A 21,312-nucleotide genomic window follows, 5' to 3' on the forward strand; every position below is an offset into this window, starting at 1 on the left:
GAGGCTGCAAAATAATACCTTCAGTTCATTAAAGAACATGAAATAAGCTGCAGATCCTTGGTAATACTGGTGTATGGTTACCAAATGTAGGCGATTCAACTTCTTTACCTTTGGTTAAAGGGAACAAGGTTGAACAACAAAACTGAAAGGCTAGTGTTAATTCCCTTACCCCCAGCCCATTACCTGCACTCCACCTCCCAGTCCTCATGGGGGGGGGGGCTAGAACTAAAAAAAAATGAAAAGAAACTCACCACATCCTTGTTCATCTTCACCATTCGGGCAGTCGGCATGACCATTACATTCTTGAAACTGCCGGATGCAGGAGGCATCTGCACATTTGTATTCAGTTTGCGTGCAATTCCAGGCATGTAAGCCATCTGGATCTGGTTCACAGCTCTGGTAACAAATTGGGGAAAACCAAAAGTCAGGTCAGCAGACTGGGGAACAGTTTCAGCCCAATTAGTCATGTTTGCCTCAAATGCACAGTGCACATTTATGATGGTGGTCCCACAATGCAAGGATGCATGTCAATGACAGTTGTGGTTATTCTCATGCTGAACAGACCTTACTACTTGCTGACAGTACGATGTTTGGATTGAAAATTACGACCTTTGAAAAAGACAAGATATGGTGGCCAAGTTTTGATATAAACAGCCAAACCCAATAACTATAAACTGATCTGCAGAACCCATTTGAAGTTGGAAAGCCCAAAATATGAGTCCATATAACAGACTCCAACAAACCTGTTGATGGCTATCAATTGTTTTGTGCCATGAATAAAATTAAGCCATCATAGAATAGTTGATTGACCTCAAAACCATGGAAACAGGCATCTAATTGCTTTCTCACACACAACTATGGATTATTATCGGTCTTTATCAGCATTACATTAATATTACAACATGCTTTGTGCCTACAAACTGCATTTTGAAATCCTTAACCTAAAAATGTACATGTATTAGGGACAGCAGAGCAAATTTTGACCCCGTTTTGATGTTGGAGCTGGATTATTTTTAATTTCTTGCGACTAATTTTTTGGCAAATATGTGGAACATCTTTCACAAGGCCACAGGATATGTTTGTGACATTCTGGGAGCGGACTGAAGAACAGAACTATGTGGCTTTCAAGTTTTGAATGGAACGATGGCATTGTGTTAATGTAATGAGATATGAAGACCAGAAAGAGTCTTCCAAGTGGAAGTGTACAGCTTACAGGTCTTGAACTAGCTCTCAATTCACTTAACACAAAGGTCCCAAATGGCCAATCAGAACTTGTTGAGGTGAACAAACAACAAAAGGAGACATAGGTTTGTCACCAGGACTATGTACCTGCTGATCTGAGCCTAACTTCATCAAGATGGGGCACCCACACGTCCGCTGCCCTGAGGGAGCTCCAAAGCAGAAATGGCTGCAGCCGCCGTTCAGTCCAAGGCGGGAGCACTCATTCTCCCCTGGGGCCAGAAGCAAACACAGAGCATGACCAGTTGCCATGGGTGAGTTATTTAAGAGTTATCCACATTACAGGATGTGCCCCTCATCAAAATCCTTCAGTGGCCATATGTGGTGCATATCGGTGCCAGTGAGTGTAGTGGAGTGAGGGGATGACCAAAATCCTCAACCTGCCCAGCTTAAACATGCTAAAAATCGCGCGGCAATCATGCTTTTTTTTCTCACCACTGCAAAGTAGAAGAGAGGTTATTCAACTGACCATAATCCCTCCCTATCAAAGAGTGGAGGGAAAATCCCCCTCCCTGATTTAAGCTCATGCCGACCACATTTTTGAAAGACAGTGCTCTTACCCTACAGCACTTGATTCCTCCTGATTATTTTCCACTATAAATTTTTAAACAACATATGTGGTACATTTTGCCTAAACTTCCATGAAAATTTGTGACAATCTTGCACATTCACACTGCAATAGTGACTGCCACTTTTTACGCCACCTTGAGTTTGGTACTACTGAAAAAGTTAGTGAAGGATTAAAAAAACTGGCTCAGATAAAGGCTAATCCAGTCACCAGAGTTAGAAGCCATTTCTGCAGTGGTTTGACAGTATCCTGCAGAAATCACACGCGGGCTAAATACCTCTTCTACCAATGGGATGCTGTGAAATACCAATGACATTTGCATGACATTTCAGGACAAGCCGTGAAGAGCAGTTTTAGATTGGCTTGTGGATAAAATGACAGGTGAACAAATACCCTAGGTGCTTAAATACCTCCTTGTTTTAACTTAGCGCTGATTCTGCTTACCTCCTTGCACATCCTCAGAGTAAACCTTCACTTGAAAGCTAACTGTGGAAAAGTCATACATCTCCAATGGCCAGGATCCTTCATTCTTGTCCACACGGTACACTTTGGTTTTGTAGGTGAAAAACGCATAACCTGCGTAGAAGGAACAGGCCGGGTTAGTGTGAATCATACAACACTCACATAAATTCACATTGATCAATTGTCATGAACCACTCACTGTAATCAATGGTGACACCATTATGCCTTGTTAAATACACCACTCTACAAACTGTGGCATGCACAGTAGGCAGTCACATTTTTCATGTAGAAAAGGAATGTTATGCAATGCACATGAACATAGCAGATAAATATAGTTACAGCTCTTCGTGCCAACACAATTTGGGGCAAAACCAAAGATAAATTTCTGAACTTAAAAGTAAAGGTTGTGCTTGTTGAGAGAGAACCAAATAATACTATGTCATCAAATGATAAGGGCAAATTGCAGATGAAGATCTGTTCAAGCATTCACGATTAGCTGGAACGCAAACATTTCATGTTGTTATCTTCCCAACTGACAAAGTAAAATGGCAAATTTTCCACAAAGAGGATTCATTCATGAATTGTACAGAACACAGAATGAATGCTTCACGTTCATGCAATGGAAGAACAATTTTATTTGGTGATGGATAGAATGTTCCATTTGGGTGAGTATCAGTTATGATGTTACTGTCATAAAAATGATGTCAGTATTGCTTCTGCTGTTTCTACAATTTTCCACCTTAGCTTCTAACACTCCTTTGTCAGAGGCTGCAGCTGCTCTTGATAGGTAGTGTTGTATAGACATTTGCCTCCCTTTTCTTTTTTAAAGTCGTTGACAAGAATGCTTAATATTGTGGCACAATGGCATCCTAGCAACAGCTTTCCATGCCTGCCTCTGTGCTGTGATATATATTAATGAATTTCTGAGAGGGTACATCTCTCGGTAGCTGCAGCCCGTGGCTAAAGGGTTTCCAGCATGCCTCAAGTGTCCTGATGCTGAGAAGACCACACTTGTGACGACAGTGTGACGTGACAGAGGGCGCTAGGTGAAGAAGCAGAATAGAATAATAGATGGTGCTCTGCACGGTAATAAGGGCAGATGCATGTGTACATATAGTCATGTGTTTAGTGGGCCCGGTTCTTTGGCTCTGCCTTGCACGTAGAGTAGCACGAGTCACTCCTTAAGTCACATGAAGTATGTGTGCATAGCGATAGCAATGATGGTTTTCAAGGGTTTGCAGGTGCCCTTCTGCAGGCAAGGCTCGCATGACGTTTCTGCTTTGGAAAAAATTCAAATTATACATAGTTCTCACTCATTGAGAAATATCTGAAAAAATCTCCATCAGAGTCTCATCTTTTGGTGCTGAAGGCCGACGCATGTCCAGCTTGTGTCTGCACTCTAGTTACATAATTGTGTCATGTGACACAGCCATCCAAAGCCAAACACAATGCCTGCTGTTCCATGACCTCGACGGATGCAGCTTTGTCCCGGTGTGAGAAATGCATCAATCTTCTCATAGACGCAATTGAGGATGAAGGTCTACGGCTGGACAGAGGGCCTCAAAGTTTTCCAGGCTTCTGCAGCAGGATGAGGACACTGCATCCAGTACAAAGTGGATGCTGCACCTCCGACTCCAGGTTAAAGAAGTCGGCAATAGGTTGCCTCATCCACTGTGCACAAGCATGTGTGTTTAATCCTTCCCTAGGAATTTCAATGTAATTACATGGGTTCACGTCAAAGACATGAGGTAATCAGGCTGATGAGTGTTTACGTGTCCATATTTGTCAGTCTCCATGCACATTTGACACTAGAATCACATTTGCGGTTACATATATGGTGAAGGTTTCATTTAGATGTCTATAATGAGGATTTACTCACTTCCAAAAATAGAAACTGTCCAAGGAGGAATTCCATGCGTGGTGACCTCTGTGCGGGACTGGCCATCAAAGTCACAATGCCATATGGAATCAGTCTGATTTTAAGGGAAAAAAAATGGAGCCAGTTTTTACAAACATACTTTCTTTCACATGTTTGCAGCAAAAAGTCAAAATTATACTGGAATGCGTCCATGTGGGGGATGCTTCATGCAGATCAGGCAGGCCTATTGAAATTGTGAATTGGTGCCTTCTTTGTCATTTCTGTCACTCCGTAGAAACATTTCCCTCACACACGCATTTGTGTTGTCTGGTGAACAGTGCTGTGGTTGTGGACCATCACAAGACTGTCATTATCAAGACCAACCACAAGATCACTAACAATCTTGATGATTCAACAGACCAGCCACAAGTAGCAGCATGAACAACATTGGCGGATATCACTATTCCACCGTCACAAATATGACACAGTCTAAAACAATTTGGAATCACAATTTTGCGGGTAAAATAATTGAATATCAGGATGTCGGTAATATCCTTTTTATATTTGCAATTCTTTTCTCAACATGAGTCCCATGGATATTTATTTTGCCATTGCTCTAATAAAATGCTGAATAAGTATTCAAGCTTTGTTTATGAGATTCAAGTATACCTAATGGATGAATTAAAATTTGAAAAGGCCATTTATTGATGTTGGGGTCATGTGCTTAGATTCAAAAAGTAGAAAAATGTAAGCATAATGCGAGTTGAATTTTGTTAGCACGAGTTGTTTCAAATGCTAACTTGCAAGAGGTGCCAGTAATTTTTTGGGGGGGATGAGGATTTGAACCTTTACACTGCAGAAGAGGCCCGTCATGCATAATCAATTTATCTGTGGCTTGTACATAGGAGGTGTACTTGCAACACCTGAAGACAGGGAAGCACTGGGGGGGTCCCAGACATTTGCGGCGGGGCGGGGGGGAGGGAGGGTGCCTCTTCGATCGTGACACCACTGCACTACAGGTCAAACAGGTTAAGGGAGTTTGACTTCAAGATTTGGCTTTAATGTGCATACAATAAGGGAACTCCAGAAGAGCAGGCTGTCTCTGTGGTCCACCGTGAGTGAATATAACCGGTTCAGCTCATGAGAGCTCAGTAAGGTTTCAACGTGGCTTCCATCCAACCAGGACCTCTTCAGCTGCCTCCCGTAATATTCATACCAGAACAAGTACCTGAAAAAGTCAATGCAAAGTTCACTTGATATCCACTGCAAGGAAAAACTCTGCAAACTCCACTTATCCTAAGCTCATAACTCGATTGGTGTCTTGAATGGTCCATGCAATGCCAATAGTTTACTGCAAACTTTGATCAGGCACCTCTGTGTTTCAATTAAGCTTATTTTCATTTTTGGTTTTGCTATTTGAGAAGGCATTTTGGCATCCTTTTAAGAAAGCTTTACACTACTTTAACCTGCATACTATAATAATATAAAATAACATAATATATTAAAATATAAGTGGCAAGACACTCCCAGACTACACTGAGTTTGGAAATAATAACATAGATAAAAGACTGTGCCTACATCTTGTCAATTGCCCTTCCAATGGGATTATGCATCAATATAGTGATCAAGTCACATGTGGGAGGGTTTTGCTTCTCATTGAGAAAACTGGAGAATCTTCAACACAAACTTGGCCACAATTTACTAGCGATGGCAGAAAAGGCCTGGCAGAATAGGTCTGCCATTTTGGTCTGCAAAAAAGAAAGATGCACATTAAACAAATCATAAACAAAATTGGATTTATCAGATCTTGTCGGACCTTCAGAAAGACGATCAATCCAATCTTCTCAAACAACTCTAAGTACCAATTAGACTATGATGCAAATTCAACTGAACCATGTTCCATTAAATCCAACCTGATGTCAGATTTGGAATTGGATCTGATTGGGATTACATGGTATTGGGATTGGGTCAGATTGGGATAAGGTTGGATTTGGATCACATCATATTGGGATCAGGTCAGATTGAGATCAGGTCAGATTGGGATAAGGTCAGATTGAGATTGGACGTGTACATTTTCAATTGCTAGTTATGAGTGTTGGTCAATGTCACCCACTGAAAGCACACAAAAAAATGTGAAATGGTTGGAGAGTTAAGAAATTCAAATGTCAGAACTAGCACTTACCCTCCTAAAGGGGCAACACTGATGTAACTGAAGTATGAGATGGAACTGCTCTGGTATATAACAGTCTCGGTTTCAAAGACATCATCCATCTTCAAGGCAGCAATCAGGTTGCGATTGTAGTCAGCCCAGTACATGTTTTTTGACAACCAATCATAACTTAACTGCCCAATATAACTCATGTGAGGTGACTGTATCACCCGCTGATCTGTTAATACAAATGTCAGAACACTGAAGTCAAGTAAATGAAAAGGGAGTCAGCCTGCTGACTGAGGCTTGAATCAAAGGTCTATCATCATGGTGTGGTCTGCTTCACAGATTTTCACCTCCAAAGTGAAACATCCAAAAGAAAAAGTTTGAGTAAGTGGCAGATGACGGTGAATGTGAGTCCAGCAAATTCTGGGCCATTTAAATTCAAATAGTAAACTAAAACAGAATACAAGGCACATGTGTATATTTGCATTGTACACCGATTCCCATCGGTGCAATCCTTTCCCACAGAAGTGTGGGGCAAGTCTACTTGTGAATACCTACCCCAACAATCACTCTATATGCAAATTTCCCTATAAGCCTTTTGCAATTCACTATTGTAGTGCGCACTCTATTACCACACTGCACTGTGGCATCACCGCCATGTTCATCCTTTTTCGGAGTGCACGGTGTTTTGGTAGGTATTTGCTAGCAGACTTGACCGACACTACTGTGGAGGAGGAGTCCACTGCATTCATCCTACCCAAACTGTCACTATATATTAAGACTAGCACCAAAAACAGGTGGAGGTTTGGCGATGACACACTGAAAGTGAAAAAAAGTGTGGAATGATGAAGACCCACTGAAGAAAGGAGGAGGCCATAAGGAAGAGCTGGAGGTGACTAACCCAGTATGGGTCCTCATGGTCCCGACAGAGAGGTAGTATTGCCTTGCCATGAAGAACTCATTTCGAGACTTTATTCAGGTAGCATGAGGTGAATGATAATAGTGTTTCCCAACATGCTCCCCTGTAGATGTCTTTTGAAGGAAGCGTAAAAAATGTTGGCAAGGTCGATACCACTCTAATATCGTGTGCTGCAACAGGGAGGCCAGGTTTGTGATTTGGGAAGATCGGCCATTTGGGACAGGCGAACATGATGGCCGAGGAAAGCTAACTAGCAGTAGTGTCTCTGATTGCTGCTCGATGAGGTTTATCGGAGTAATGGTGGAAGAAGAGGGATAGCACCTCTCAGCGTTGAGTCCTAGTCAGATACCATTATGAGAATTGAAAAGGACGGCAAGGTTTGCTATTAGAAGTAGAATGCTCTATGATGTTCGAGACAAAGATGTCTCGCGGGTGAGATGAATTGGAATAAGACCTTGAGCAGGGTGTTATCTATTTGATGAAATCATCCATGACGGTTACTCTCGATACTCCACTGTTTTGGAAAGAAAAGTTACTAGAAGTAGAAAGGCCAGCCTCACCTAGGTTAGTGATGATGAGGCCTCAAGGAAAGACCCAGAGGGAAAACATTTACAGAGCTCAAGGACATGAGTCATCTGGAATGGGACCACTCAATGAATATACTAAGAGAAAATACCTGCGGGCAGTGTTGTCCAAGGGAGTGGAGCCATCAGGGACAACAGCAGTGGATAGCCGTGATGACAGAATGGTAGTTGCGTAATGCCCACTGTACTCTTGAGTAAGTAGGGGCAAAAAGGAAAGTCGGCTATTGTGGTTGTAGGTGTCTTGGATGGAGATGCACGACTGGCACACCATAATGTAGAGAACTGTTATTTGTTCGTGCAGACTTACCTTAGCGACCTGGTTAATCAAGGCACCAGGATTGGTGAAGCCAGAACAGAGCAAAGAGAAGAACGTAGCAAAACCCTGAGCGATTCAGACAGAACTGATGGAACGAAAGGTTGGCACACAGGCACATGACCCTTCCCAGCTGCAAAGGAGGACATCCGTCATCCAGGCCTGTAGGTGAGGGAACCTGCTACACAGCCTCAGTGACCGAACATTCTCAAAAAAAGACAATTTGTTAACTGTCCTGTACCTTGAAGATCAACTCACCCAAATTGTAATACTGAGTTGGATTCATCAGGATGTTTCTCTGCGAGAGAGTTGTAATGTTGGCAGTTGGGATATGGGTTGCCTTGTAATCAATCCCAGAGCCTGACGCCCATGGGGGCAACTGTCTGATCAAACAGGAAAGATTTGCCCAATTAGTTGTACTGCAGTGATGTATTGTGCTGAAAGTCACCTGGTGTTCGGGATGTTGAAAAGGCTTCCAAATCACTGAGACCTGGAAGGTCAGGAGGAGAAGCACCTATGTAATCTGGATGGGTAAGTAAGAAATCGTTACCTAAGGATCCATCTTTGGGAGAGTCCATATCAACTGTTAGCACAGTGGTGACCAGATGACGGCCATTATGAAAACTGAGAGGTCAATCAGATCACAATTTGGAATGAAAAAACACCTGTAAGTGGGCTGCAAGGGTCTCAGTATGGAAATGGTAAAGAGGTACCAGGTTCACCAGACCCATGATACAGCTGAAGAGAAGTTGTGTTTGTGTGCTGGAGCCCGAAGGGCAGAGCTGACAAGTTCTTTCGGAGCATTTCAGTAATCTCAACTCTAAAAATCTGTAATTTTCAGAGGAAATCAGTAATTTCTTTTGCAGAGCCGATTGGCTACGAAAATACTTTTTTTATTTGATGTACAATGTACAACACAGCATGTTTACATTGTACATTTAGTATGGGAGTTTTCAGTATGTGGAAAGTAATATATTTTAATAAAAAACGGGTTTGAATTATATTTGCTTAGCATGCCAAATTATAAATCAAATGTACAGCCTTTGATGATGTATGTACTTCCACAGGGCACCTGCAGCATGAGCATGGAAACCAATGTTCGCAATACAGGTAATCCAAATTCTTATCTATAACATGTGCATACCGGTACATGCTCGGTACGAAACTGCACCATCAACACCTCAGATCGAATGGTACCATTGTCTTTAGGGCGGAAAAATGTTGCTATGTCCTGATTCCCTTCCCTATCATCCTTACCTGCCCAATTTTTCACTGACTTGACATGTACTTTGACATCATTTGATCTCCCCTGTCCAATTGAGAAATCGCTGGAACACAGCGTACATCGCGCAAAATACATGGCCATTTCTTGTGGTATTCTTCTCTAAATGTGTTTTTCATACGTTTAGCCTTAGAAGCCATTTCTTTTTCAAGAAAGAACAACGAAGTCCGTGTGATCGTAGAAATATCCGAGCAAGTACGGTGGCGTGGTGTTGTCATGCACGACGCGTCACACATACGCCGTGATTGTTGCGGAAATGGGATTCACACCAATTCGGAACAAAAATAGCTCAGACCCATACCAACTCAAACCCATACCAATGTGCACACACAATACTACACTTCGCCTTGCGATGCCGAGTTGTCCGGGCATTCGAGTTGTGTTATTGGTTGATGTTTCCCATGTCGAGTTTTCCCATGTAAAAACAGCGTTTTGTGTGTAAGTGTGTGTCATCGGGCACCAGCGCGCCACAGGTAGTCCTATGGATGTTTCACTGGTTACCGTATCACACAATGTACATGTATATGTACATGTTACTGTGTGGCGTACACGAAATGTCCGGATCGCTGGGGAAATCGGTCTTCACACGTTTCACAGCTGCACGCGAGCGGGACACCGCACACAGTCTGATCGCGGGCCGAGTCAAGTATAAACCGTTTTGCGTGGTTTGTGCGCCGCGATATTATGCATGACTGCCAGAGGGTTTTCCGTAATTTTTGGGCGGCAGTCGGTACTCCCGTAATCACGATCAAGTTCCGTACCAATTACAGAAAATCCGTACCACTTGGCAGCTCTGGAAGGGGGATGGGGACCACACCTAGATTAATCAGGACATGAGTAGGGCAGATCTGAAAATTCTGAACTACAGATGGAAAGCTCATAAGTAAGGCTGGTGTCAACTACAGGTTGTCTGGTGAACTGTCTAAACCTGGTTTGCCATCAAAATATTCGAATGTCGGAATGGCAAACTGCCGTAGGTAGGCGGTCACAACTCCCGCCATTTGCTTGAAGACCCCTTGAGACATCAAGAGATCACAGTTTTGATGTAGATGAATCAGAGGAACTTGTAAAACCGTAGATGGACTGAAGCTGTGAAAGTAAGCGATTTGGAGATCCATTGACAATAGCCAGGGTAGAGTTGACAGGAGTTGAAACATTGTGAAGTGTTCAGGGTGCCCACTTGCAGAACTTCTTGGGGCAAGTGAACCTCCTTTCCTTTTTTTCAATGCCTGCCCATTTGATCTACTGGGAGGGATTGGCATTAGGGGAAGAATATGGTCAAATGGAGGGGCACCCATAAGTCCGAAGAACAATTGAAAACGTTGCAAGAACCCATCTGGCCGACGTGCAGACATGTCTGCCCTCTGCATTATTTGCATGGGCTGAGGAGAGGAGGGCAGTGCCAAACTTGACCGGTGCACTGGGTGAACGAGTGAGTTGGCTCGGTGTGATTAGTCTACGATGTCATGGTCTCTATGAGTTGTTCCGCAGATGAGTCTTTCTCGTAAGAAGGAGAGGCCAGAGATGAGTGAGAATTGCTCAAAGATAGAGTTGGCATTCTCATCCAGTTCCATAAGAGTGACCATGGTATGGTCTGGAGAGGCGGGAGTTTTTGGGGGGGAACTTAGGAGAAGTGTAGTACGATAAGGGTGGAATAAAAGGCTGCACAACGGAGACTGCAATAAGAGGCCCTATCTAACTCAGCTAGGATAACTTCAAGGTTGGAATTTGTCCTTATTGAGGAAGAGGGCCCTTGCTGGAAAACTTAGCAGAGGCAGACTGATCTTGTCTGTAGTGCTAGACCCAAGACAGGAAATACATGTTTGTGTAGAAGACGAAGACGGATCTCCAACTGCGTACAGTTAACAGCTGAGACTATTCCTTCATTTCAGAGTCCCATAGTGAGGATCGGGATAATTATGGACCGGGCCCTATTGTGCACCCTGAGAGGAATCACATCAGGGTTCTGATGTAGGTACGTTGCCTGTTGGGTAATGCTACTAACGTTGACAATCAATGCATATACGAACAGGACGGGGAAGTTCCGGATGGTGAATGCAGAAGTGGATTGATCAGAAGAGGGCCGGGATCAGGAGCTGAAAATGAGGTGTGTAAGCTTTGGATCAAGGCAGCTGACCAACAAAAAGAATGACTCAGAATGGGACCGCAAAGTCAAGATGACAGTTGAGGAGGAAGCGTTGTGATGTTTGGCCAATGCAACTTCCTCCAAGATGACCCAGCGGAAGAAAACATGAAGCGTGTATGCTTCTTTAATGCACTGGAGTTTGAGGAAAATTCGCAGGCAAAGCCGGATGTCAGACGAGGCCGAATGGGTAGGCAAGAACAGCCCAGAAGCTTCCTTCTAAATGTTCTGAAGATGAGGAGCATTTACACCTCTCATGCATGGGGGAGTTGGTGGAAAATTCAGAGAAGATGCCAGCTAGGCAGAAGCGGTGGAAAAACAGTTAAGTTGCCCATCACATTTGGGCAGAGGCTGCATGAGGTGAGTCGCAGGGCAAGGAGGCCCAGAAGCATTCTTCCAGGATATTCCCAAAGAGAAACATCTTACCGAGGTGTGGAAATCACAGCAGTGCAGCAGACCATTGAGTTTGGATGCTAGAGATGCAGAATGGGGAGATGTGGCCACAGATCCGCATTCCAATGGCACATTCACTGGGACATCCCCAGGAAGTGATGGGGGTTGACACGGTAGCGCTATTGTCTGGTTCATGCCTCGGAGCCCTGTTGATATAAAAATGCTTGTGGGATTAGGCAAATAGGGTCATCTAGATCATTGGATGAGGCACTGACTTGCCTCCTCGCGGGTCTTGGCAAACCTACCAGTAGCAGTGGGAGATGTCTCGGTAGGTAACATTGGAGACATGGCATCGGATCCTTATTCTGATGTTGGAGAGTTGATGCACAGCAGGCAGGCAGGCAGGTTCGCTTGCCCGTGTTGTGATCTGCGTTGTGCCTGCTTGGCCCCATATTGTTTTCACCGGGGCCACCCCAGTAAGACAATCGGGAAGCAGTCTGGAAGGATGTCGTGTCTGATTCACGCCTGGATGCTCCAGTTGAAAGAGCGTCTGAGGCAGTGGCTCATGGTGTGAGGCGGTTGGTGTGGCCGGTGTGGGGCCATCCCTCCTTAAGCTTGATGCGCAATGCCAGTACAGTGTTGTATCCTTCATTAGGCATTGGTGGAATGTGGACCTCTATAATAGACCTTATTCCCCTGGTAGCTAGACTAGGGAAGCTGAGCATTCAGATTGCATGCACCACAACTCAGTCCCCAGTGTGGTCGTTGGCTTCAAACCTAACACCTCGATCCTACCACTGAAAGACTCCTGTTGGTCTGTGGGGAGAATTGGGTGCTGCAGAATGTGTTAAGAACCCAACTGTCCTGGGTTGCCTGGGTGACCCCATATAATATCACTGGGTAGCACGAGCTACGTTTAACCAATGTCGGCAACCTACGAGCATGCATACACAATTAGAGAAAGAAAAATACAACACCAAACTACAAATAGAACACACAATTGGGAATGACATGTAAATATCCAGCAACTATAATTATTTATACGTTACGGTTGATCGAGAGAACAGAAACTCCAAAAACTTGAAGATGCCAAAAATGACATGTCTGTTAGGCGTCATCCCCAAATTGACTAAGCGTTCCAGGACGCGGACATCTCTTGGAATCACGGACAGCACGCTAATCCCTGCCAAACAAAAGAACCGTTAGCAACCTGGTGGCTCCGTGGACGAAACACAATATGCAAGCTTTATGCAAATTACCTACCTCATGAACAAGCCCGATCTTCTATGTATCGGCCATCAATCTTTGGCAGGGCAATTCCCTTGGAATTAGCACGTGGCAGAGTTTCCCCTGACCGACTAGTTGACTCCCAGTTAGAACAAGATCGGCCGCCAACTTTATAAATACCACAATTCTTTTTAAAGAATCCATCAGAATAATTACTAGGTTTGTTCAGAGTTTAAAGTTTCATGAGCATGACATATACATGTACATACAAACACCCAGTCGCGTGGAGGAACAAAGAAAAGGGACCAGCCGCTAAACCACCTTTTGAGAGTGACAGCTAGTGCTGCAGCCAAACTGCCGGATCAAGCCCAAAATCATAGAACATGGCACTTTCGAACAGAACCAAACCGATCAACATATGCACTGGTCGGTTTGGATGTTTGGCTTTGATATGGCAAGGTATTGATAGCAAACGGAATGTACTTAGAAAATATTAATAAAAGAGCAACACAACGAAAAATGGAAAACGAGTTTCAGTACATGTACTGTAATTTATATTCTGCATTCGCGTTCGGCAGCAGATGTACATATACACATGGTGCATAGAGTGGGTATGTACAGTAAATTTCCGTGGCCCCTGATCACATGAAGGTGTAAAATGCACGCGGTGAGAATTCATTAATAACCCACCAAGAACACGCAAGGTGTGGCATTTCAGCTGCAGAGCATTACTAAATTCTCACTGCATCAAATTGTGTACATGCATATTCAGATAGACTTTATGTATGCCATTCTCCAATATTCATGCCCTAACGTTCCATGTTAGGCCAATGATGTCATAAATGAATGTGCAAAACAAATTTTGATTGGATGCTGATCGCAGTTGGACTCGTTTCAATCGAAAGCAAGTCCGGAGGGGAAAAAACAATTTTGCCAGGCAGAGCACGACGAGAGTTGGTCCACACAGGGGCCTAATACTAGGCCTAATCTTTCCCTTCGTTTGGTCAATAGTATTTATATGTTGTGATAGAATTTTGCCAGAGCTCCAGGTTGTTCGCAGATTTCAAATAAAATGCCGTAATCCATTCGAAAAAAAGATCGATGGAAAATTCAAAATTGCAACTTGGTCGCTGTCCTGGAAAAGAATGCTGACTTGATACCAGGGTCCTTCGAATACATGTATATTGAATGCCACAGTTTGGTAGTTGTATCTATTTCGTGAAAAAAAAATAAGCAGAACACAATTCACTCAAAATTCAGTTTGATTTTGTATCCTGAAAAGTAGGAAATTCCTGTTTGAGCATACTGTTTTTGCTGTTTTCACATATCCTACGATTGTACTGTTGAGTCAAGTCTGCTATAAACATAACCGTTTGGGTTGGCAAAGTCATTCAGAAAATGTCACATTGCCTCCGAAGATAATATTCCACGGAATTTGCCTAAATAAATAAACTTTGGAAAAATGTATAAAACTGTTGAAATCAAAGTTGCTCATGGATACTGGATGGAAAACAAGATTCCAAAATAGTATTAATGTATCATTTATACACGGAAGTACTACAGCACGTTCGTAGCGAGCTCCCAATATGTCTCAGTGTGCATTGACCATTGGACATGCACATGTGTATAACACATGCACATGTACGTATGCACAAGCGTGGACATGTTGAAGTTCGGGAAAAAATCTCTTCACGACCATAACGACCCCATCGTCTTTAACAAATATTGAAACTGGTAGTGGGGGAACGAATTTTCCGCAGAACGGCTGTTGGTATTCATGAGGTCCAGAGAAATCATGCTTATTCATGATGCTTTTTGTCATGATGACAAAAGAGCACATGGCCGCCCGGCTCATTAAACCCCTCACGCTTCAGCACACCAATCCATCGCGTCAGCGGATTTCCCCCTATTTAGCAATGCCAGACCGATCAGAAAAAATGAAGACAATACGCCGAAGAGTGCTTAGTCAATTTGGGGATGACGCCTTAGCAATGACACTATAGGACAAACATGGCGGCAATGCATTGTGATAATAGAGGGCACACTACAGTTGATCAAGTTTTTAGCGACTGGCAAAAGGTGTACAGGGAAATTTGCATATATAGTGACTGTTTGGAAAGGATGATTGCAGTGGATGCTAAATTTTTTATTCAAGAGTGGCTCAGGTGGTACCTGTTTTCTGAGTGAGTTTCCTTTTTAAACTACCTTGTTTTCTTTGAACGGCTCGATGACATTACATACAAAAAAGTTACGGAATAATCCTGCCGTCAAAAGCCTTTCCACAATCACTCAGATATACACCCATGCTTTACAGTTGGGTCTACCGATAAAACACATACAAGGGCTGTAAGTATTAAACAGGCTCCCCAAGCAATGGAAATGGCTATACAGTTGGGGTTAGGGAGGCATCTTCCCATTTCTTTTTGAAAGCACTTAGAAAAAGTACTGCTACTGTCTCAGGGGGTTGAGGATTCTTTCACAGGTAACAAGAATTTGGACAAATTGGACAGTCAATAGAAAACAAGTTCCAATTTCCAGATCTCCCCCCCCCCAACTTTGATACCCACAGTGGCCAAACTCTTACACTTATGACTTAGGATTATGCCCCGTAGAATGGGTTGTCTACAAGGCAGACTTAAAAATTCATCTACAGACATTACATTTGATGGGACGTGCAATACCTGTTCCATCTAATGCAGCCCTCTGCAACGTATGAAAAGCAGTGTAAAACACAAACCCCGATGCTGCGTCAAAGTAGGAGTGATAAAAAAAGGTAGGAAAACTTGTCACAAGCGGTTGCATGCAGTCATAGTCTTCACTGCTGTCCAGTGGGAGGCCACGATAAAGTCTATCATAGTGCACCAGAAGAAAGGACGTCACCCCTGAAGGAAAACAGGGAAAGCAAAACAGGCTGAAATATTTCTGCCTAATATGTCAACAACATAATGTCAGCTCAGTCTGGACTGAGCAAGATAATCTAACATAGTATGACATAGCATACAAATATCGACTGCTGCAGTGGTGTAGTAAAAGTGGCCTTCCAAGGGGAAGTCTATTTTCCTGAGGCAAAAACTTGAGGGGAAATGGACTGCTTCATAGATCACCAAGGGAGGCCAGTGTTTACATCATGAGATATTTGTTTTATAACACCTCTCTCACAGACCCTGCTTGATTCAAGTGTTTTGGGATTAATTTGATCTCGCTCAATATGAAAATATGTCTGTAAGAAGGAAAACTTTGTTGAAAGTTTCACAGAATGTTTACACCCAGATCTGTAGTGCCACACATGTAGCTCTTTGGAATGCATGCAATGTGCACACCAGTTTGCATTGCACACAATGCCAGAAGTTATGGTTATAGTTCTTTGGTTGCCACTGGTATAAACTTTGGTTGCTAAGCATTTAATTGTTTTGGTTGTACAAACCAAGAAACATGTAGTCAAAATAGTAAACATCATGTCAATAGCTCTCAGCCAAACAAGACACAGACTCAGCGGGTGAGGTCTTATAATATCACACAGTTCCACCTTGGTCATACCTTTGATCATCTATGGCAATGATATAAATTTGAAGTAAGTGCAACTTCATCAAAGATCAACAGGGAGAGAATGATTCAAAATTCATATCTGTCCCCATTTCTGCTACAAATGATGTTACATGACAGACCTTTTTGTTATGTCCATTACTGACAAGGCAAGTACTTTCTCTTGTTTACTGAGAGAACATACAATCTGGAGTGATCATACTCACTCTCAAGGTTCTCTTGCTATGTCTAACCAACACTGCCATGGGTTGCATGAAAAATCCAGGGTAAATGGTGAGTGATCTACAGCGTGGCTGATGAGAGGTTAGTTTAGTGATGTTAATGAAGCACCTGTATGAGCAGATCTGGTGGCTTTCTCCAATTTCCATGCATAGAATAAGCCATGGGTATGTGCAAAAGAACATGCATTATTACAGATTCCATACGGAGGGAAAGGTGGGGGGAGAAGGGGTCCGAGAGCCAATTGTTTATAATGGTCTGTGCGTCTCTTCCTGTCTTAGAACAGGAATGAGCAAAATCATATCCCCTTTCAAATTACATTACATTACAGTGTTTCAATTTCAGCTTTCCCGAAAGTGAGGCTATGTCGGGAACAAATATGTTGGGAGACCAGAAGGTAAGCCTCTGGATTTTCGTCAGGAACCTGATAGTTGGGACAAGATGAACCCCGTGTGGCTCCCAGCGGTTGTGCCCATCGGCAATCGACAGGGCATGTAGCTTGCTACCTTGTCTTGATGAAACAACTGTGAGGAGGAGCACCAGCTTGATACTGAGATGCAGGTCAGACACATCAGCCAGTGTTTAAAAAAAGGGGGGGCCTGGCAAAAACTTGAGGAAAGCTTCCGAGATCCCAGGATAAGATGAGGCGTTTGATGTGAGGACACCTGACAAACATTCCTTGAAGGAGATATAGGATAGCAGAAGCCTGAGTGGACAGCTGGCAATGCCGACCAGTAGTTGCGGATGGCGGTAACCTGGAGGCCCGACTGTAAATGGATACTTTGACGTAGCTCACGGGAGCTTCAGTTGGAGAAATATCGGGGTCGTCGTACCTTCTAGTAAAATGTAGTCGGTTGACCTAAATCTTGTGAGTGGACAGCTGTTGACCCTGAGCCAAACTAGACGTAGCATCTGCAGAAGAACCCAATGCCCTGAAAAGTCATTGGACAACATCCAGCACGTCAAGTGAAGACACTCCAGTGGTGGTTGGAGGATCTCTGACTTGGGCTGACAGAGGATGCACTCTCTGATGGGAAGGACCAGCAGCTATCGTACCAGGAGTCTGGTCAGTCTTTGAAACCACAGTTGGTGAGGCCAAAATGGGGCAACTTGGAGGAACCAACATAGCTCTGTTCTATCTTGGACAGGACCTGCGGGATGAGGGAGATTGGAGGGAAGGCATATGCCAGAGGGACCGACCAGTCGATCTGTAGGGTGGCTGTCACCGACACCCATGGGTGAGGGAACCTGGAGCAGAACATTGAAAGGTGGGCACTGTTGGCGAGAGCAAAGAGGTTGAATTGAGTACGCTCAATCTTCGCAAAAATCTGGATGACAACATTTGGATAAAGAGTCCACTCTGTCGGCCGGACAGCACCCGAGAGAGTGCATCTACTGTGCTGTTGCTGGTTTCTGCTATGTGGACAGCTTGAAGGCTGATCCCTGATCGATCGTCCACATGAAGGGTTCCCACGTTGAGGAGGGTGAGTGCCGCCCTGATGATTGATGTACACCACAGTCGTTGAGGCATCGCTTGAGCAGAACAACCTACAAAGCGACGAAGAGTGTTGAACACCACTTGTAGTTCTAACACATTGATGAAAGGAGCATGTAAAATGCGACAATGTGAAGTTCAGTGAACTTGGACGCTTGAGGAGTGGATGCTGAATTAAATGGCGTGAACACTGGTCAGAGATAGAGGGTAGCCTGTCCAGAGATAATGGTTGATTGTTACCGCGCCTAAGCGCTCCGATGACAAAGTTTCAGACGTCGGAGGGCTCGATGGGGCATTGTGTCTGCGAGTATAGCGTTGACATCTATCGCAGGCATAAATGACCAAAATACTGGTGGGGAGAATAAAACACACATGGTAGGCTGATCGTATCACATTTTATTCACTGGGATAACTCCAAAGAGTGGTAAAGAGACACCCAAACAGCAGATTTCTCTCTTCCCTGCCTAGCTGGCCCCCGGCACGTGAGTCTCAGGCACTAGCCAGCCGTCCGATGCATAGTGTAGCGGTAGGCCTATGAGCTATTGTTCGAGTTGCGGTCAGGGTCAAACACGAGTGACCCAGACTCATATTCACTAGTATACATGTATAGGGGTTGTACAAGCAAATGACGTAAGGTGGCCCGGTAGAGTATACTTATACATGTAACTCATGCATGCCTGGTTGCCCCAAAAGTGGACAGATCAAGGCAGAGGTGTAGGCCTGGATAAGAAACGTCACCACATTGCAAAGAAAAACAATTGGTCAAACAGTGATCAGCATTTGTTATTTGCCCGACCTTGGTTGAATTTGCCACATTATTGATTTATGTCCATCACTATCATGACCAACGATTGGAAAGAATTTGCACAAGATTGGGAAGTTGATAGTTACACCACCATTGGGTAAAATATCATCCAAAAGTTAACCAGCCTTTTCACAGTGCAGTTGTACCCGAATAAGTTGAAGAAATATTATTGAATGACTTTATTAAGCGCGAATTCAATTCCAAAAATAAAATGAATGGGCGTTCATATATTGGATGGACTGACAAAGCCGGAAATGAAGCTGGAAGTCAGAAGCTGAAGTTGGAAGCGGAACCAGTAACAAATCCGGGTGAGCATCCGGATGGGGATCCTCATGTGGGGGATTCGGGTCAGGAGCAGTCGCCGGGGGAGTGGAGGTTGAGGCGGCTGACTGCAGAAGACGATTGGTGTGCACTTCTTATGTGCTGGTGATCTGGCTGTAAAACCTGAAAACCCATGGCGTCAGCAGAATGTCTAGAATGCAGGTCGTGATCAGCTGAAGCGGTCTGAGCTGCTACGGAGCTGTGATAGAAGCACCCTGGTCAGATAGCCCTAGACGGTAACCAGAAGCCATGCCGATGAATGGCCAGAATGTGCATCATCTCCATGCAAGAGTAATCAGGGGGATCTCCGGGAAGATGGGTTCAGCTGACTTGAGACGTGAAGGGTGATGCTTGAACGAAGTGTGTCCTTGCCCCGCAGGCATAGGGTCTAATGATGGGAGCCTGAGAATATGGCTAATATCATGCTCAAGAAGGCAGAGGTGGCCCTCAGGTTGGGTCAGGTCAGCAATAGAGTTAATGTTGTTATCCTCGGAAGAGAGAGGTTGAAGGCCCGCGGAGGGGAGAGCCCAACCGTGTTCGGAAGGGAGAGAGTCACCATGATCTGGTCCCGGTCCCGTTGGGGAGGTGGTTCTGGCTGGATGACAGAAACCACTTCCGCCTTCGAGAACGCCCCTTGCGAGGGAGAAGGGACGGCTGGGAGGGGGTCAGGGTCGGGTGCCATCACCACTGGCCGAGGCTTAGAGTCTGTCTTATAGGCGAGAGAGGTGAAGACCTCCTTAGAAACCACACAATAGAGTTTACATTCCATTCTAAGAGACTAAAATTCATCAACCTAGCAAAAAAGTATCCTCTACTGTGGCTATCCTATATAAGCAGCTCAAAGTATTCTTCAGAATTGGAACTGGTGTGAAGATAATAACAGCCCTTACCTCTCTCTGAAGTTACTCCATCCATTTTCCATTACTCCATTTTAGTTTCAGTGAAAATGGAGAGACAAATTTTGCATGCTTACTGCAGTTTAGGCATTCATGCATTTAGAAAATTATATGTAACATATTGGTCAAAAAGGCATTCATCATAGGCATAAAGCGTGCTTCTATTTTTTATGGTGAGTTTCATAGGTACAATACATGGCCTTGCAACTTGTTACTCCAGTTGAGAGACTCGATAATAGTGTTTTTTTTTAAAGTACAGAGCTAAAAACCCTATCAGGTTAGTTATTAAGCACGCATCTTGAATTTTTTGGTTAATTTTTGTTGTTGCAAATGGAATATCTACAAATGGCAAAGAGTCCATTCCAACCATGAAATCAAGTTACAAAAGAAAACATTAAAGACACAGAAGTACTAGCATGTGTCCGCTAAGGAATACATGTATACTTCAGCTCAGAGCAGTTTTTCGGCCAGCCGGCCAGCCACGTGTGCAAGTGGTGTGGCGCTCCAGGGATGAGGCAGTCATGTTTCATTGCCATTTACGTGCACTCTACTCACATAAAGGAAACCAGTCCACAAGGACTGAATAGACTTATAAATGTAATGTAAGTTCTGTTCATGCCTCACAAATCGTATTGTGCATCTGATCATTTTTATGTGTTTTATCACTGTAAAAATCCATAATGTTTATTTTTGATATAAAAAAAAAGAAAAACTGCTCAATGGCCCACCAAGCCAGGGCACTCATTGAGGCCCCCCAAAATTTCGAGGACTTAGAAAGGTTTAGGTTTTACATCAATCCCAGTTCATGTGCTGCTTACATTTCAAGTGGAGCAACCCTAACATTAGACACTTTAAATCATTTCTTAAATGTACCCCCAAATGATTTGTAA

General features: G+C 43.8%; 1 protein-coding gene across 3 annotated transcripts in view; it reads right to left on the reverse strand.

Annotated features, from left to right (window-relative positions):
* The window catches only part of LOC110986664 (low-density lipoprotein receptor-related protein 2-like), a 161,176-nt gene that overhangs the window by 108,513 nt on the left and 31,351 nt on the right, over positions 1 to 21,312 (reverse strand). For all 3 annotated transcript variants that reach the window (XM_022248721.2, XM_022248720.2, XM_087135162.1), the window contains 7 exons: positions 15,825 to 16,025; positions 6,310 to 6,514; positions 5,199 to 5,355; positions 4,149 to 4,242; positions 2,252 to 2,383; positions 1,330 to 1,451; positions 252 to 396 (listed from right to left, as the gene is read on the reverse strand). In XM_022248721.2, coding sequence (XP_022104413.2) covers positions 252 to 396; positions 1,330 to 1,451; positions 2,252 to 2,383; positions 4,149 to 4,242; positions 5,199 to 5,355; positions 6,310 to 6,514; positions 15,825 to 16,025 — 1,056 coding nt within the window. The remainder of the gene's footprint in view (positions 1 to 251; positions 397 to 1,329; positions 1,452 to 2,251; positions 2,384 to 4,148; positions 4,243 to 5,198; positions 5,356 to 6,309; positions 6,515 to 15,824; positions 16,026 to 21,312) is intronic.

This window comes from Acanthaster planci, linkage group LG03 (assembly GCF_054643075.1).
Source record: "Acanthaster planci isolate LZ-2023a linkage group LG03, COTS_SCS, whole genome shotgun sequence".
NCBI classification, from domain to species: domain Eukaryota; kingdom Metazoa; phylum Echinodermata; class Asteroidea; order Valvatida; family Acanthasteridae; genus Acanthaster; species Acanthaster planci.